Genomic DNA, 17,208 nt, shown 5'->3' with positions numbered 1-17,208 from the left:
TTTCTTAGGATTTTCTGCCAAGTCAGTACATAGAACTTTACTTTCGAATTCATTGAACGCCTCTCGCATAGCCCTCCTCACACTACATTTCGCTTTCAGAGAAAATTATAATGTATAAGCGTTGGCTGACCTAGTTATCAAAATTGTATATGTTCAGTGTCATGTTGTCAGCCCCTACAATGTTATAATTTAAGTACAGAGTTGTGCAAATGTGCTGTGTGCTGGGTAAAAGCAGTAGTCGCTCAGAACTATGTTACTATATTTGTGAGTAATTAATGAGTATGATACAATGAACTGTGATGATATGATGTTAATCAATATAGTGATTGCACCTATAGTTGCGCTCTCTCTCTCTCTCTCTCTCTCTCTCTCTCTCTCTCTCTCTGTGTGTGTGTGTGTGTGTGTGTGTGTGTGTGTGTGTGTGTGTGTGTGTGTGTGTGTGTGTGTGTGTCCCTCGATAGTATTCATTAAGAATTAGACAGCTATCCCATGGGATGCATCATAAAGGAAACGTGAGCTAATACAACTGTTTGAGTCCCCAGTCTTTCGGTTTTGTTCCACTGGCAGCAGGACAGAGGATCGCTAAATGTAAAAAGGAGTAAATAATGTTGAAACAGATCAACACTTCCCTCCTGGCGTTGTGTGTGTAACTGTAATTAGGCTTGTAATGATTCTGCTATTTTCCTTACTACCAGTAAATGTGTCCAGGAAATAAACCCATGTGTTACTTTAAATGTTTTTATGTCTTGAGCTAGTTTGCAACTTGTAATATTTCATATTGAGATTTTTCTGTCATCTTGATGCGACTCTGTTATGACTACTGGGCAAATAATAAGGGGTAATGAGAACCTCGGTCAGAGACAGTGGAAAATATTTCCCAGAACAGGCACCCACATAATCAGGCAGACGGAAGATTGACCACTATTCTTGCAACCTCTGGCATACACGGTGAAATACACACAACAATTGAAAATAAAAATATAACATAAGAGCAAAATAATTGTTGTACCACAGGCAAGCATTGCATGGTGGCAGGCACAGTAAGGTACTTCGTGAAGAAACTGTTGCCCATCTTAGAGAAGGAGAAGGTAAAGAGACTGATACAGGTAGCATAGCAGTGGCAGCTCAGCACAACATAACATTCAGTAACAACTTACACAAGTGTAGAGAAACAATCAACAAATCACCATACTGATCCTTGGTGGAATCAGATAGGGAAGTTGAAGTTATATCCCTCAATTTGAGTTCTCTGTTAACACAACAGAATGAAAGATAACAAGATAGTAGAGGAGACCACAATAGCAAACTGAAAGGAAGCACTGCTGTGACCAGCTGGAACATTCATATTGCTAGTCACATCTCACAATTTGAAAGTTCCTGCAGAATCAATTAAACAAACCAGTAGAGTGGATCTACTCTCCTGACTGAAGGGCATACGGATGTCTGAACCACAACAGAAATCTATATCATGGTTGTGGTTGCAAAGTCCTTTTCTTCTGCATATTCTGGGCATGGGGTGTTAAGTCTCACAGTGACTGTGCTGTTACAGTAGATGGGGTTGGTGCAACCTGCCCATGATGGGGCTTCAACCTACGAAAATGAAAAATTACTGAACCAACTGCAGTTCAGTGTTGACTGGTCCCATAAGTCATGTGATATGGTAGGCCCCTTTTGTAGGTTGGAAAGAATTTCTTAATTTTCCCTTTCTTAATTGCTGGGTTCCATACCAACACCTAGTTATCCTTGTCAATATGGATGCATCACTGCTGTCCTCCTACCCCTGTACCTGTCATGAAGTTGCCTTGATTTTATTTATTACTTTATTTATTTTTTTTATGTCGAACTCTTCTCCAAATCATTTTAAGATACCATGTCAAATTTCTTAATTCTTTTCAATCAGTATCCAGTGGCAGTTTAAAAATATCTGAGTGGAGCTCATCAGGCAGCCATAAACCACCAAATACAGTGTGTGCTCCATGGACCCAAGTCTCCTGTTGCAAACAAGCTGGACATTAGGAATATATCTGCCCAATCAGAATATGCTTTGCTCACAACATAGTGGGATAACATTCAGATGATGGTAAATGTTTAATACAGCCATTAATTAGCCTGAGGGTTGAAGGGGATGGCCCTCCATTTTTTAATTCTGAGAAGTTTACATATTTTTACAAATAACAAGGACATAAAATTTTTTTCTTGTTCAGCTAATTTGGTGCAGGACATCGAAAGGTAGCACCATGTGATTCACAAATGCTTTAGCCATAGTCTCTACTGTTATGTTGACAATTGGTGCTAGCACTGAGTAGCAATAAAAATGATCAATAATAGAAATATTGTACTTTTTTCACTCTTTCAGAGAGGAAAGGACCCATTATATCGGAGGCCAGTATTTCAAAGTGCCTAGAGGCCTCTGGCAAGGTCTGTAACTGAATTCAAAGTAGTGCCTGATGTCACCTCTGTGTGCACGGCAAGCACATGCATATATACTTTTTTTACATCATGAAGCTGACCTTGCCACCAATAGCAGTTAGCATTTGTAGCCCTTTTGGCACTATGGCAAGCTTGGGTGCTATCACAGTGTTGCACAATGATAAAATATTGAAATGACTTTGGTAGTAGTAACCAGTTTCGAAGAGTAGTTTAGTCGCGCAATATACCATCTTCAGGCACAAAATCTGGCAACACAACACATTGCTTACAATTGGAAACCTTTCTCTGAGCATCTTTCAATTCTGTTATGAACACTTTGTCCTCTTGTATCACTCAGGCCTTTCTACAGAGGCCATCTGCATTCTCATTTAATTTTTTTTTTAATTAATGTGAGAACTTCATAGTCGTACTCCACTGGTTTAAGACCAACGTTTCAAACAGCTGCTGGGGTCTTTCAGATGCAAGAGCCATAGGAGGGCAGTGTGGCCAGTTACCATGATGAATTTCCTGCCACATAATTAACGTTTAACAGTTAACACCAAACATCAGGAATAACAACTGTTTTTTCCCAGGTTCTACTGTTAATTTTAGACTTGTTGAGCTGACAAGAAGCATAACAAATAGTTTTCCCTCCACCAATGTGGTACTGGCTTAGGATAACATCTATGGTGAAATCCGAAGTGTAACAGGAAAGCATATATGGCTTTCCAGAGTCAGGTTATACCAATAAAGGTGAACTCCTCAATACCCCTCTAAACGCTTTGCAAAGCAGTTCCACATTCTGCAGTCCATTCCAAAGTTACTCCTATCAGCAACAATCTGGTTAAAGGTTTAGTAAAGGTAACACAGTCATTAACAAATCTTGATGATAATTCATCAGCCCAATGAAACTCTGTAATCCCTTTACGTTAGTAGGGGCAGGGAAATTGTTTATGGCTTCTGTCAACCATGGATCTGACTTTACTCTGGCTAATAATGTGTTCTACGTCCTGAACTTGTAACTCTTCAAAGGAACATTTTCCCAGCTTCAAACTTAAATGGGTGTTTGGCAACATCATTGATACACTTCTCAATTGCTCAGTGAGAACACTGCCATCTGAATAGACCAAACAGGTGGTGTGCTTTAATCTCTATAATAATGGATCGTCAGATCTCTGGGATCAGCCCAAAAGGCATCCCTAAGAACTGGTAGAAGCCTGTGGGGGCCCAATAAAAAATTTCTTTGGATGGTCTTGAATGGCTGTTGGAATCTGGTGCTAACCTGACTGCATATCTACAGTAGTGGAAAAACTACCAATACTACAACCTGTGTCCAATGTTTTGTCAATGTATGGTAAGGGGCAAGTGTCAGTAGTAGTACTTTTGTTTGCTGCCCTCCTGTCTACGCTTAAGCAATAAGCCTTCTCGCCATTAATTGGTTTCTTCATAACAACCACAATAGGTGGCAACCAAAGACTGACGTATGGCTGGATGATTTCTGCCTCAAGTAGTTGCTGGATAGTTTCCTCTTTCCTCTGCAAAAGATTGTTGGTAGAAAGGAATACTAAATGGCTTCTGTGCTATACGTCTGGCATTTCCAATAAGAATTTCATAGTAAATGGGTACGTAGTGGCCGTGTACTGGTATTCTTCTAAAAACCATGCGTACTCTTCCAGGATTGGACACAACAAATGTTCTTCCAGCTCATGTAGGTGTGATAGTTTTCTATGCAACTACTTTTTAAGAGATGGCATGATTGTGTGTGTTTCCCTGATTGGCTTCTTCTCTTAATCTTTCTCTCTTTGGCAAAATGTATATCATCTCTGGACATTTCTTGTATACTAGCCAGTATACTGCCATGAACTACCACTGCGTCCCATATCTAACAATTATCTATGAATGCTGGGTTGTAAACTTTCATCTCTACTGTTTTATTGTGCATAAACTTCTCTTTACTTGCACCTGTATTCTGTCAAGGAAATCATTCTGGGTGAGCGTGTCAACCAAAAAGACTGTTCCTTTAGTCTCTTGGATTTTGACAGTCAGTAAGAGAACCTCTCCAGCATGGTTTCCAGGGGCATCAACTTTTAACACTGTAGTACACGGATCAGTCAGAACTAAAGAAGCAGGCCTTTTTTGTTAATTTTCACGTCTGTGTGAGGAGTGGTCACCACCTAAATGAAGAATCGCCATACCAAATCAAACCATATGTGACCTATAGTCAATCACATTTTTCCGAAGGATGATATCAGTCTCACCAGCATTTTCTCATCACTTCCATATCACATTTGTAATAACTGTTGTCAATCTTTAGCTTAATGGATATCTTCCTGCAGGCGTTACTATTTCTGTTCCCACACCACTAATAAGACAACAGGGCAACTTTATGGTCATTTTGTTGCCAGGGGATGCAAGCAGTATGCTTACTTGAAGACCTGTAGCCATGAAAATTCAGACCTTTTCCCCTAGTTTTTCACCTACCACAATCTCACTTGCCACCTGAATATTTTGAACAAAACACCTGAAGTCAGTGATTTGTTTGAAGGCGACAATGCTAATGTTGATTGTCTGTTACAAATGCCTGTAAGTGATATAAAAGAAATGAGTGATGAGGAAAGTTGTCTTCAAAGCAGAACTGAATCTGAAATGTTTCTTGCTGTGCCAGTTAGTGAAAGTATCTCATGGTGCATCTTCCTAACAATGTGTAATATCAAAATAGAGGATGAAACTGAGGCTCAGGCATGTAATATATCCAAATATTGCAATCCTTCTGACCCTATTCCTTACGATGACAGGACATGAGATGGTTATGACCATTTCCCAGGCATTGATGATCTAACTTCTCCGTCAATATGTAGTAGAACCAAAACCCATTGCAAAAACATAATGTATATTTTTGTCTTTGGTTGTGCAAATAAAATGTTTCACACACACAAATATTATTATGATAGTATCCTACATATTACTAATGATTTCTTGGTTATTTCTAACCTATGACTTCAGTTAATTATTTATGATTATATTCTAGTAGGCAGATAAAAGTGTAATTATATTTGGATGAGATAAATACTCAATTAATCTGTCAATCACGCTCCTTTGTGCTTGAGAACTGTACAGCATTTATTATGTAAATAAATCCTTGCTCACACAATCGTGTAGCTTCTTTTTTTGTAAAATTAATGAAAAAAGGATTTTTGTATTTTGTGATGTATTTATAGTCTATAAATAAAATTAAAACCAGAGGTTCATGAAATGAAAACAAAAAAGAATCATTGCAGGTTTTTTTTGCTTCAGTTCGTTAATAGAACTGCTTTTGTTCTGCTTTCATATTATGTCATGTAACATTGCTTACAGCTGCTAATGTTCTTGCAGTGTCAGCTGTGACTTTTGAGCAGTCTGTGCCTCTTAATTTATGAAATCATTTCCTATGCAATCCAAATGTCACACCATATATTAATATATGCATTTTTATAGAAAATTATCTAGTAGTGATAATGAATGTTGACTTCACATATTTGAAATCATCCTTACCTGCTGTTAGGTGTTTGTTTGTTTCTAGACTTCATTAAATAACTTATACAATGAAAAATGCCAAGAGAGTTTTCCAATTTATATCCATCAGTCATCATGCATCTCCCATAGGGTTGTTACGTTTTTGTGTTAGAATATATATGTTCTGTTTAGAAAATTTCTGTATGATATGAAGACTTCATCATGTAACCATTAAGTTACTAAAAACAATCAACAGGCTTTTCTTTGTAAATAAGTAAAAATAGTAGCAACAATAAAAATGTTGATAGCTGTTGTCTGACCTAGATAAGCTAAACAGAATGTAGTACATTTATTAATATATTTTTATTCAGTAATATTATACATAGGAACACATTTAGAAGTCTGTAATGAATACACTTGACGATATCATTCCCAGTAGGTGGAGTGCATGATCTGATTACATACTTCACGTGTAGTTTGCAAGCACCTGGAAAAAATTGTATTCTGTATATATTTACAGTTTCTACATTAGTTTGATCATATGAAATTTTTGGGGTAAAGTATGTTTGAGGTGTTAATAGTGCGGTATTAAAAATGTAAACTTTACTAATTATTGAAAAATTGCCATACTTCTTTATGTCTGTTGAATCCATTATAGCCACAACATAACAGAAGGTATGCATATGATCCACAGTAGCACACACTCTCTGTAGTATCTTGTTGAGGTTATGCCGAAATACATTTGCAGCCTCTGGTTGGCTTAGATCTTCAGATGCCCAGAGAGATGTTTTTCCAGCTTTACTCACATGAAGCAGCATGAGCACCAAGCAAATAACCTGCAACAATGTCACATGATCTGCTAGAACAAATGACTTACTTGAATTTCTAAGTGATTGACTTTGCAAATGTGTGTACAGGATATCATTAAATGTCTTCATTATTGAGTTAGTTGAATGTTTGATACAAACAGAAAATATGACTATTGTAATATGCCTAATTCATAATTTCTGTGCAAGAACAAATGTTTTAAGAAAAGTATATATAGGAACAGGTAGAATGGGATGAAATTTACAAGGAACCAAATGCTGATTTTTGTTGTTTTTACATAAAACTGTGGTTTACACACACACACACACACACACACACACACACACACACACACAAAGTGAGGTTCCTAAGAAAGTATGCAGGAAAACTGTTAAAAACATAAATGAGTGGCTGTGTGTAAACTTAAGCAGTACTGTTTTTGAACAGTGGAGACTTTAAATTATTTTTTTATCAAAAACAGAAATTTTAAGACTTCTAAATTGGATTAAGATCCCACAGTGATATCACAAGAAGAAAATCACTACACTGTGCTGAGAAAAGGTAGAAGTCTTGTTGAATCCACACCACGACTGAAATTACTTCCTCTGTTGTGGGTTCTTAATGTGAATGAAATAGAGTGGAACAATAGTAAGAACTGCCAGCCATTGTCTGAAGATAGTGTCTCCATTGAAATATAAATGGTTCTTTAATTGTTATTTTACAGCTTCTGTATATTTTCAACCCAATCCTGTAACAGCAGTCAAATGAAAATGAAATTCATAGAAAAAGTAAGTACTTTTCATTATTTCAAAATTAATTGCCATAACTGTTTACACACTTATCCCACTGTGAGACAAGGAGATCAGTGCCTTCATGGAAAAGTGTTTACAGTTGCCCACAGAACCATGATTCTATCAAGACATGCACCTCTTCACCAAAAACAATTCTACGGCCACAAATATCTTTCTTCAGGGCTCCAAAAATGTAGAAATTGCATGGGGAGAGATCGGGACTGTAGGGAGGAAGTGTAAGAGCTTCCCAGGCTTCATGGTTCCATAGGCAACTGCAGACATTTTTCGATGGTGGCAATGAGTGTCTTGTCTTAGATGAATAATTATATTAACAGTTATTGCAATTACTTTTGAAATAATGAACAGTTAACTTAATTTTTCCATCTGTCTTGTTTTCATTTTATTGCCTTTATACACATGAATTATGCAAACCATTGCAAACCTGGGCAATACCAGAAATGTAAATCGTGGTTGTTGCTCATGCCTAAGTTTTATAAAATGTGTTTTCCATTTAGATAAAAAAATGTTTAATAATAAAATAGTAAGAAGAAAATGTTTCATTATATAAAATGGGCTGTAATGTACATCCATAAAAATAGTGTCCTGCCTGATACAGTAATTTTAAAAACAAATTGAAATCATTTCTACTTGTCAAGTAGTAGTGAACAGTAGAATTCACTTAAGATTGCATGCACAGACATAATTATACTTCCTACCTGGACATGACGAAGTTCCATAGTGAGAAGTGTGATCAGAGTAACTGCTGAATGTAAACTTCTAGTCTCTGCAAGGGATGCCTGTGTATTTATATATGTATGCCAGAATTACTTCATCTGAAAGGGGGGCCTGGAGGGAGGGATTGGTCTGTATCAGTGAAAAAGATACATCAAAATGATGAATCAGATTAATTATAGTATGCATGGAGGCATTTAAAAAAAATCGTTGTTCCCACGCTCCATACATGAACTGAATAAGGGGAAAAACTAATAATGAATGCAATGGGATGTACTCTCTGCTGTGCGCTTAACAGTGGTCTGCAGAGTGTAGATGTAAATGCAGATTGAAGTGAATAACTTGTTTGGGAAACGGCAGGTGTCATTTGAGATAACATTTGAAAGAAACGACCTTTCAGAATAAATTAATTAAATCAGTATTACAGAACTATCTAAAGCTTCCAGTAATACCTGAAATATTTTTTGCATTTTTGCGACTTCTAACTGTAATGGACTTGTATATTTTTGGGGAAGAACTGATGCCAAGCAATGTGTTCATATAAAAAGTTCTAAGTGAAATTTCATAAAGTTGACATGACAAAAAAACTGATTTACTCTTCCTCATTAGTGTGTCCCCCCACCCACCACCCATCATCCCATCCCTCTTCAGGGAACAAAATGTGTGTTCTGCTTAACACCTCCCCACACTGAGAGTGAATAGGGGGGGGGGGGAGGGGAGGGAGGGAGGGAAGATTAAAGAGAGGGAGAGTTTTATACCAAGCATTCATTAGCAAAAGATGAAAGTATTTCACAAATCAGATGTTATGGTCTAGTACTAATGAGTCATGAATTCTAATGTAAATTTCAATTATGTAATAATAATAATAACAATAATAATAATAATAATAATAATAATAACAGTAATAATAATAATAATAACAGTAATAATAATAATAGCAGTAATAATAACAGTAATAATAACAGTAATAATAATCCCCGTGGAGGCCCGGGAAAAGAATAGGCCTCCGGTATGTTCTGCCAGTCGTAAATGGCGACGAAAAGAACAAACCACTAATAGGGCTAACCCCCCTTTTAGTGTGATTAGTTGGTTCAGGACAGAACTAAAGAAGCCTCGGACAAGCGCCGTCATGGTCGGGGACGACGCTTGAACCCTATGCCCGCCCACAATGGTAGCGACACTGCTAGCCAAGTGGAAAAGGATTTAAATCCAAATAGAGGTGTTTTGCAGGATATGCTTCCTGCAACCACCCTAGAAGGAAAACAAAGACAGAGGATGAGATGGTCAGATGAAGTTAATCGACACCTCATGTTCTGTTATTACCAAGCAACAAACCTAGGAACCAACACAACTGGATACAGATCACAAGTACACACAACATTTATTACCAGATACCCAGAATTAAAATTTTTAACAGAACAACGAACAGCTGATCAGATCCGTGTAATAATAAAATATAACAGGATACCCCAGTCAGAATTAGAAAACATCAAACAACAAGTACAACAAATACTGGAACAAAATAATGTGCAATCAGAAGAAGAAGAAAATACAGTAATGGACTCAAACATCCCAGAGCAAACAAACAAAGAACAACACGCACCAATTAAACAATCGGAGGAAAACGAAATCTTAAGACAGCCACCAGAACAAGCACAAATAGAACACGAAGTGACACAGATGTTAGATATAGAAGAAAAATTCCAGCTAACATATATAGAATACAAAGACACAAATACAGACATTAGACCATTCTTGCATAGACCACCAAATAACCCACAAGTCGAAACAACAATAAAAACTATCAACACAATCATACACAACAAAATAAATGAAAATACAACTATGGAAGAGTTACAACTACTGGTTTATATAGGAGCACTCACTACACTAAATATACACACTAGGAGGAGATCAGAACCAACCAACACACAGAAGAAACCCACAAAACCAGCATGGCAACACAGGCTACAGATCAAAATAGAAAAACTGAGAAAAGACATCGGACAGCTAACACAATTTATAAGAAATCAAATCTCGGAAAAAAAAACGAAAAAGGTTAGGTAAAATCTCACAACAAGAAGCGACAGAGCAATTAGACGAAAAGAAGCAGAAATTACAAGCATTAGCCAAACGACTCAGAAGATACAAAAAAAGTGAAAATAGAAGGAAACAAAACCAAACATTCAACACAAACCAAAAGAAATTTTACCAGACAATAGATAACACACACATTAAAATAGACAATCCACCAAACATAGCAGACATGGAACACTTCTGGAGCAACATATGGTCAAACCCGGTACAACATAACAGGCATGCATGGTGGATACAAGCAGAAACAGACACATACAAGATGATACCACAAATGCCTGAAGTGATAATTTTGCAACATGAAGTCACGCAAGCAATTAATTCTACTCACAATTGGAAAGCCCCTGGAAATGATAAAATAGCAAATTTCTGGTTAAAGAAGTTCACCTCAACACATTCACATCTAACTAAATTATTTAACAGTTACATTGCAGACCCATACACATTCCCTGATACACTAACACACAGAATAACATATCTGAAACCTAAAGGTCAAGCAGACACAGCGAACCCAGCTAAATATTGCCCCATAACATGCCTACCAACAATATACAAAATATTAACTTCAGTCATTAAACAGAAATTAATGACAATACAACACAGAACAAAATTATAAATGAAGAACAAAAAGGCTGTTGCAAAGGAGCACGAGGATGTAAAGAGCAACTGATAATAGATGCAGAGGTGACATATCAGGCTAAAACTAAACAAAGGTCGCTACACTAAGCATACATTGATTACCAAAAAGCTTTTGATAGTATACCCCACTCATGGTTGCTACAGATATTGGAAATATACAAAGTAGATCCTAAATTGATACAGTTCCTAAACATACTAATGAAAAATTGGAAAACCACACTTAATATCCAAACAAATTCAAATAATATCACATCACAGCCAATACAGATTAAGTGTGGAATATACCAAGGAGACTCATTAAGTCCTTTCTGGTTCTGTCTTGCTCTGAACCCACTATCCAACATGCTAAATAATACAAATTATGGATATAATATTACTGGAACATATCCACACAAAATCACACATTTGCTATACAAGGATGATCTAAAACTACTGGCAGCAACAAATCAACAACTCAACCAATTACTAAAGATAACAGAAGTATTCAGCAATGATATAAATATGGCTTTTGGAACAGACAAATGTAAGAAAAAATAGCATAGTCAAGGGAAAACACACTAAACAAGAAGATTACATATTGTATAACCACAGCGACTGCATAGAAGCGATGGAAAAAACAGATGCGTATAAATATCTAGGATACAGACAAAAAATAGGAATAGATAATACAAATATTAAAGAAGAACTAAAAGAAAAATATAGACAAAGACTAACAAAAATACTGAAAACAGAATTGACAGCAAGAAACAAGCTATAAATACTTATGCTATACCAATATTGACCTACTCATTTGGAGTAGTGAAATGGAGTAACACAGACCTAGAAGCACTCAATACACTTACACGATCACAATGCCACAAATATAGAATACATCACATACATTCAGCAACAGAAAGATTCACATTAAGCAGAAAGGAAGGAGGAAGGGGATTTATCGACATAAAAAACCTACATTATGGACAGATAGACAATTTAAGAAAATTCTTTCTAGAACGAGCAGAAACTAGCAAAATACACAAAGCAATCACTCATATAAATACATCGGCTACACCACTGCAATTTCATAACCACTTCTACAACCCTCTAGATCACATAACATCAACAGATATGGAGAAAGTAAATTGGAAAAAGAAAACACTAAATGGCAAGCACCCATATCATCTAACACAGCCACACAGCGATCAAGACACATCCAACACATGGCTAAGAAAAGGCAATATATACAGTGAGATGGAAGGATTCATGATTGCAATACAGGTTCAAACAATAAACACCAGATATTACAGCAAGCATATTATTAAAGATTACATCACAAGCAGATGTACAAAACTAGCAAATACAGAATACCCCAGAAAACATGACAATGTAGCAAAAATAATACATCAACTACTTGCCATACAACATAAACTAATAAAACAAGTTCCCACATACAAGTATGCACCACAAAATGTACTGGAGAATGATGAATACAAATTATACTGGAACAGAACCATTATAACAGATAAACCAACACCACATAACAAACTTGACATCATACTCACCAATAAAAAGAAGAAATTGACAAAACTAATCGAAATATCCTTACCCAGTACAACAAATATACAGAAGAAAACAGGAGAAAAAAATTGAAAAATACATCCAACTGGGTGAGGAAGTCAAGGACATGTGGCATCAGGATAAAGTTGACATTATACCAATTATACTATCAACTACCGGAGTCATACCACACAATATCCACCAGTACATCAACGCAATATAGCTACATCCAAAATTATATATACAACTACAGAAATCTGTAATTATTGATACATGTTCAATTACCTGAAAGTTCGTAAGTGCAATGTAACATAGACCGTACAGTTAAAAGGAAGTCACGCTTGATCAAGGTCCGCGTCACTTTCCATTTTTATCCAGACATAACGTCTGAGAAAGGAAAGAGAAAAAAAAAAAAAAAAAAAAAATAATAATAATAATAATAATAATAATAATAATAATAATAATAATAATAATAATAATAATAATAATAATAATGGTGGTGGTGGTGGTGGTGGTGGTGGTGGTGGTGGTGGTAATTGGTGGTGGTAATGTTTTATCTAAGATGTATGTTGTTGTCACATAGTTAGTAAAAATCATATGTACAGTAATTTTTGTATTTCAGAGTATACAGGCAGCTCCAGTCCTAATGCCATAGCAAGCTTGTTGTTTGGTGCAGTTGCTGGAATGCTGGGTCAGTCGTCGTCATATCCACTCGACATTGTTCGGAGAAGAATGCAGACGTCTTCATTAACTAATACTCAGTATCAAACAATTTTGGGAACACTCCAAAAAATATACAGGTGACAAAAGAACTGTTTTTATTAATTTTACTTAATCAAATGTAATTCATTGCTGAAAATTTTTGTTGGCTGTCTTATTGCCAGAAGTTTTCATAGTATCTCACATCTTAAAACTACTTGAAAATATATTTCAGGTAAAAAGATGCTGTTAATCTGTAATTTTAATCAGTTTTGTGGCTCTTTGTTTGTTTGTTTGTTTGTTTAACCTGACATTGATGAATTACTTCTTCAATATTAAGTTTAATTTTGCCTGCAATATCTGTTTTAGCAATTGAAAATCTGCATAACAGCAGTTGATTGCTTTTAAAGTATTACATGAACAATATTTTAGTCCACTTTGAATACATAGCAGCAATCAAAATGGAAATTTTTAATTTGAAACAAGATTTGCATCCTTCAAAATGCAAGCTGATTTTGAATCGCGTAGTATACTTTTGTTTGTCTCTTGACCATGATTTGTGTATCATTTCAATTTCCATAAACATTCCAATTGTTACTTTAGTCTGAATTTCTTGTATTTCTTCATTGTGTGTCAAACTAAGGAGAAATTCACTACTGTGCACTGATAGTGAAAACATTTTATCAGAACAGAGAAAGTTATGCAGCAAATGTGAGACAATGAAACCACTTCAACAGTGAACATTGAGTTCTGGGCACATTCGTTCTGGCAGATTTGTGTGAAACGTTGTCAAAGCTTGTGACAATGTGGCTGTTAGTCCAGTGAAGTCAGTTCTTCCCCATTCCCAAGAATCTGGGAGAGAATTTTCTTCAGTATGATGAATTCTCTGGTATGATCTCACATTACCACCCATACAGAATCCAGTTTACACAACTGCTGAAAATGAGGAGGAGATATTTTGTTGAATGGTTTCTCAGGAAATGACTTTGTGAGGAACGTAATCTTTAGTCACAAGGTGCACTTCCACTTAAATTGATTTATGAATAAACAGCAGTGCAGTATCTGAGGTCAGAGAATCTTTTTGTGGTTCAAGAGAGGGCATGCATCTACAGTGAGTCACAGCTTGCTGTGGCTTTTCAGTGGACAGCATCGTCAGCACAATTCTCCCCCCCCCCCCCCCCCCCTACTCCACATGTCCACATGAAGCAGGACAAGCTGTAACAGTTAATGGAAACAAATATCATGTGATAAGAAATTAATGGCCTCGTTTTAATGGAATTGATGTTCAATAGTTATGGTTTCTGCAAGATGGTGCCAAAATGATTAAGTTACTCCATGGCAGTTTCAGAATCGCCTCTTCTTGCATAATACTGACCAACAATGACCATCATGATCATGTGACTTAGCCCTTTGCAATTTTTTTTTTCTTTGCAGCATGTTAAATCATTGGTGTATATCATTAAACCCCAAAATATCCACGAGTTAAGAGATGGTAATTTTGATTTGTCGTTGGCAAAATGCGAGTAGTCTTGTCAGGCAGTCATACTGAACTGTAAGGGCAAAACTCTGGCATGCCAGAGCATATAGGAGGTTGTACATCGTTAGATGACAAACACACACATACACACTCACACAAATGCAACTCGCACACACACACATGACTGCAGTCTCATTGGTGTTGGTAGCCCTGCACAAGGCCTCGCGCATGGAGACAGAGCTGTCATGAAAGATAAGTAATTTAGGTTGTAGTTAATTGTAGTTGAGCACTTTTAACTAATTAAATATGTTCTCTAGTGTACTGTTCAAGCTCACCATTAAAAGTTTTTCTTTTATTTGCGTAGTGTTCCAGTAATCATGAAAAGTTAGTTCTGTTTATATTTCGTGACTTTGCCTTACTTTCCGAGTGTGCATAATTAGTGTTATACCGCAATTTGCATTTGGTATAGATTAACTATTTAATTACGTTCATTAGTATGCTCTTCGAGCTTTCCATTAAAGGTTTTTCTTTTACTTGCGTATTCTTCCAGTAATCACAAAAAGTTCATTTTGGTTACATTCAGCTGTTTATGCCTAATTTTTGATCGTGCATATTTAGCATTATACCACAAATTTAAGTGCATTTGGTAATAGTTTACTTGCATATTAGTTTCCAAAACATATTTAATGTCCTTTTGCATCTGTATTTAATGTATTATCATTATCACTTAGTAAATCTCTTAACTAATTTCCAAACTACCATGGATACTAAGTGTGTAAGCTGCAGTAGGAAAGTTAGTTCAGGGGTTTTGTGCTACTGTTGTGACAGGTGGTTTCATTGGGGAAATTGTAGCAGCGTGGGAACTGGTGAAGCAAACGAGACTCTTCCATTCTCTTGCAGGGTTTGCTCAAGAGATAGGATTATAGCTGAACAGGAGGAGAAAATTAGAGCCCTTCAGGCTGATTTGGACAGAGCAAGGGAGAAACTGAAGAGGGTAAGGGGGGAGGAGGATAAACAGTGGTGGGAAGTGGTAGCTGGGAACAGAGGCCGCAGAAAGATGACAGTGTCTGACAGTTTCCCAATTGGCACAACCAATAGATTTGCCTTGCTACCACAGTTAAGTAAGGAAGAGGCTCCAGTAGAAGTAGATGTAGTTAAGATGCAACAGAATCTCACTAGGAAACCAACTGTTTCAAAAAAAGTAGAAAGTAAGAGGAAATTTGTGTTGCTAAGTAGCAGCCATGGAAGAGGTGTAGGCCAGATTTTGCAGGAAAAATTAGGTGACAGGTACCAGATCATAGACTTTTTCAAGGCAAAGGCAAGTGCATGTCTTAGCCAGGTTCCCTGTGCAAGGGTTTCTCAAAGCAGGATCATGTGATGATAGTGGGTGGAGTGGGAAACAGTATTGATAGGGATCAGGGTTACAGTATTGAGTGTGACCTGGTGAAAATAGCCTCTGCAACGACCCATACCGATGTTGGGCTGGTGCCTGCTTTCGTGCGGCATGATCAGCCCCAGTTGAACCGCTCTGTCAGGAGGGTAAATATGGAGCTGGATCAGTTGTGTAGGGTGGCCACTCTGCCAGACATTGGATTGTTTCCTGTCGAGGCTATTTATAGGGGGGATTTCACAAGGCATGGCCTACACCTCAATAGGAAAGGGAAGGATAAACTGGTAGGGTTGCTAGTGAAATCCATAGGAGGGGACATTAGTACTCGTGGATGTACCTCTTTTTAGAGTCATATCAGTGTCCAATGAGAAGTTCAGGCAGGTAGGTGCTAAAGAGGTACAAAACTTACAAGATTCTCACAACAGGAAAGTAAATAATAATGTTCCCATGTTGTTGTTGTGGTCTTCAGTCCTGAGACTGGTTTGATGCAGCTCTCCATGCTACTCTATCCTGTGCAAGCTTCTTCATCTCCCAGTACCTACTGCAACCTACATCCTTCTGAATCTGCTTAGTGTATTCATCTCTTGGTCTCCCTCTACGATTTTTACCCTCCACGCTGCCCTCCAATACTAAATTGGTGATCCCTTGATGCCTCAGAACATGTCCTACCAACCGATCCCTTCTTCTGGTCAAGTTGTGCCACAGACTTCTCTTCTCCCCAATCCTATTCAATACTTCCTCATTAGTTATGTGATCTACCCATATAATCTTCAGCATTCTTCTGTAGCACCACATTTCGAAAGCTTCTATTCTCTTCTTGTCCAAACTATTTATTGTCCATGTTTCACTTCCATACATGGCTACACTCCATACGAATATTTTCAGAAATGACTTCCTGACACTTAAATCAATACTGGATGTTAACAAATTTCTCTTCTTCAGAAACGCTTTCCTTGCCATTGCCAGCCTACATTTTATATCCTCCCTACTTCGACCATCATCAGTTATTTTGCTCCCCAAATAGCAAAACTCCTTTACTACTTTAAGTGCCTCATTTCCTAATCTAATTCCCTAAGCATCACCCGACTTAATTAGACTACATTCCATTATCCATGTTTTGCTTTTGTTGATGTTCATCTTAT

At 36.9% G+C, this 17,208-nt stretch overlaps 1 protein-coding gene across 2 annotated transcripts in view; it reads left to right on the top strand.

Moving 5' to 3' along the window:
• LOC124712433 (mitochondrial coenzyme A transporter SLC25A42) overlaps nucleotides 1-17,208 on the top strand; it is a 213,088-nt gene that overhangs the window by 176,612 nt on the left and 19,268 nt on the right. For both annotated transcript variants that reach the window (XR_007005579.1, XM_047242732.1), the window contains exon 7: nucleotides 13,123-13,300. Coding sequence is in view for 1 of the 2 variants with exons in the window: in XM_047242732.1 (XP_047098688.1) it covers nucleotides 13,123-13,300 (178 nt within the window). In the remaining variant the exon portion in view is untranslated. The remainder of the gene's footprint in view (nucleotides 1-13,122; nucleotides 13,301-17,208) is intronic.

Source organism: Schistocerca piceifrons, chromosome 1 (genome assembly GCF_021461385.2).
Source record: "Schistocerca piceifrons isolate TAMUIC-IGC-003096 chromosome 1, iqSchPice1.1, whole genome shotgun sequence".
NCBI lineage: Eukaryota > Metazoa > Arthropoda > Insecta > Orthoptera > Acrididae > Schistocerca > Schistocerca piceifrons.
This window is presented reverse-complemented; position numbering and strand designations above follow the sequence as displayed.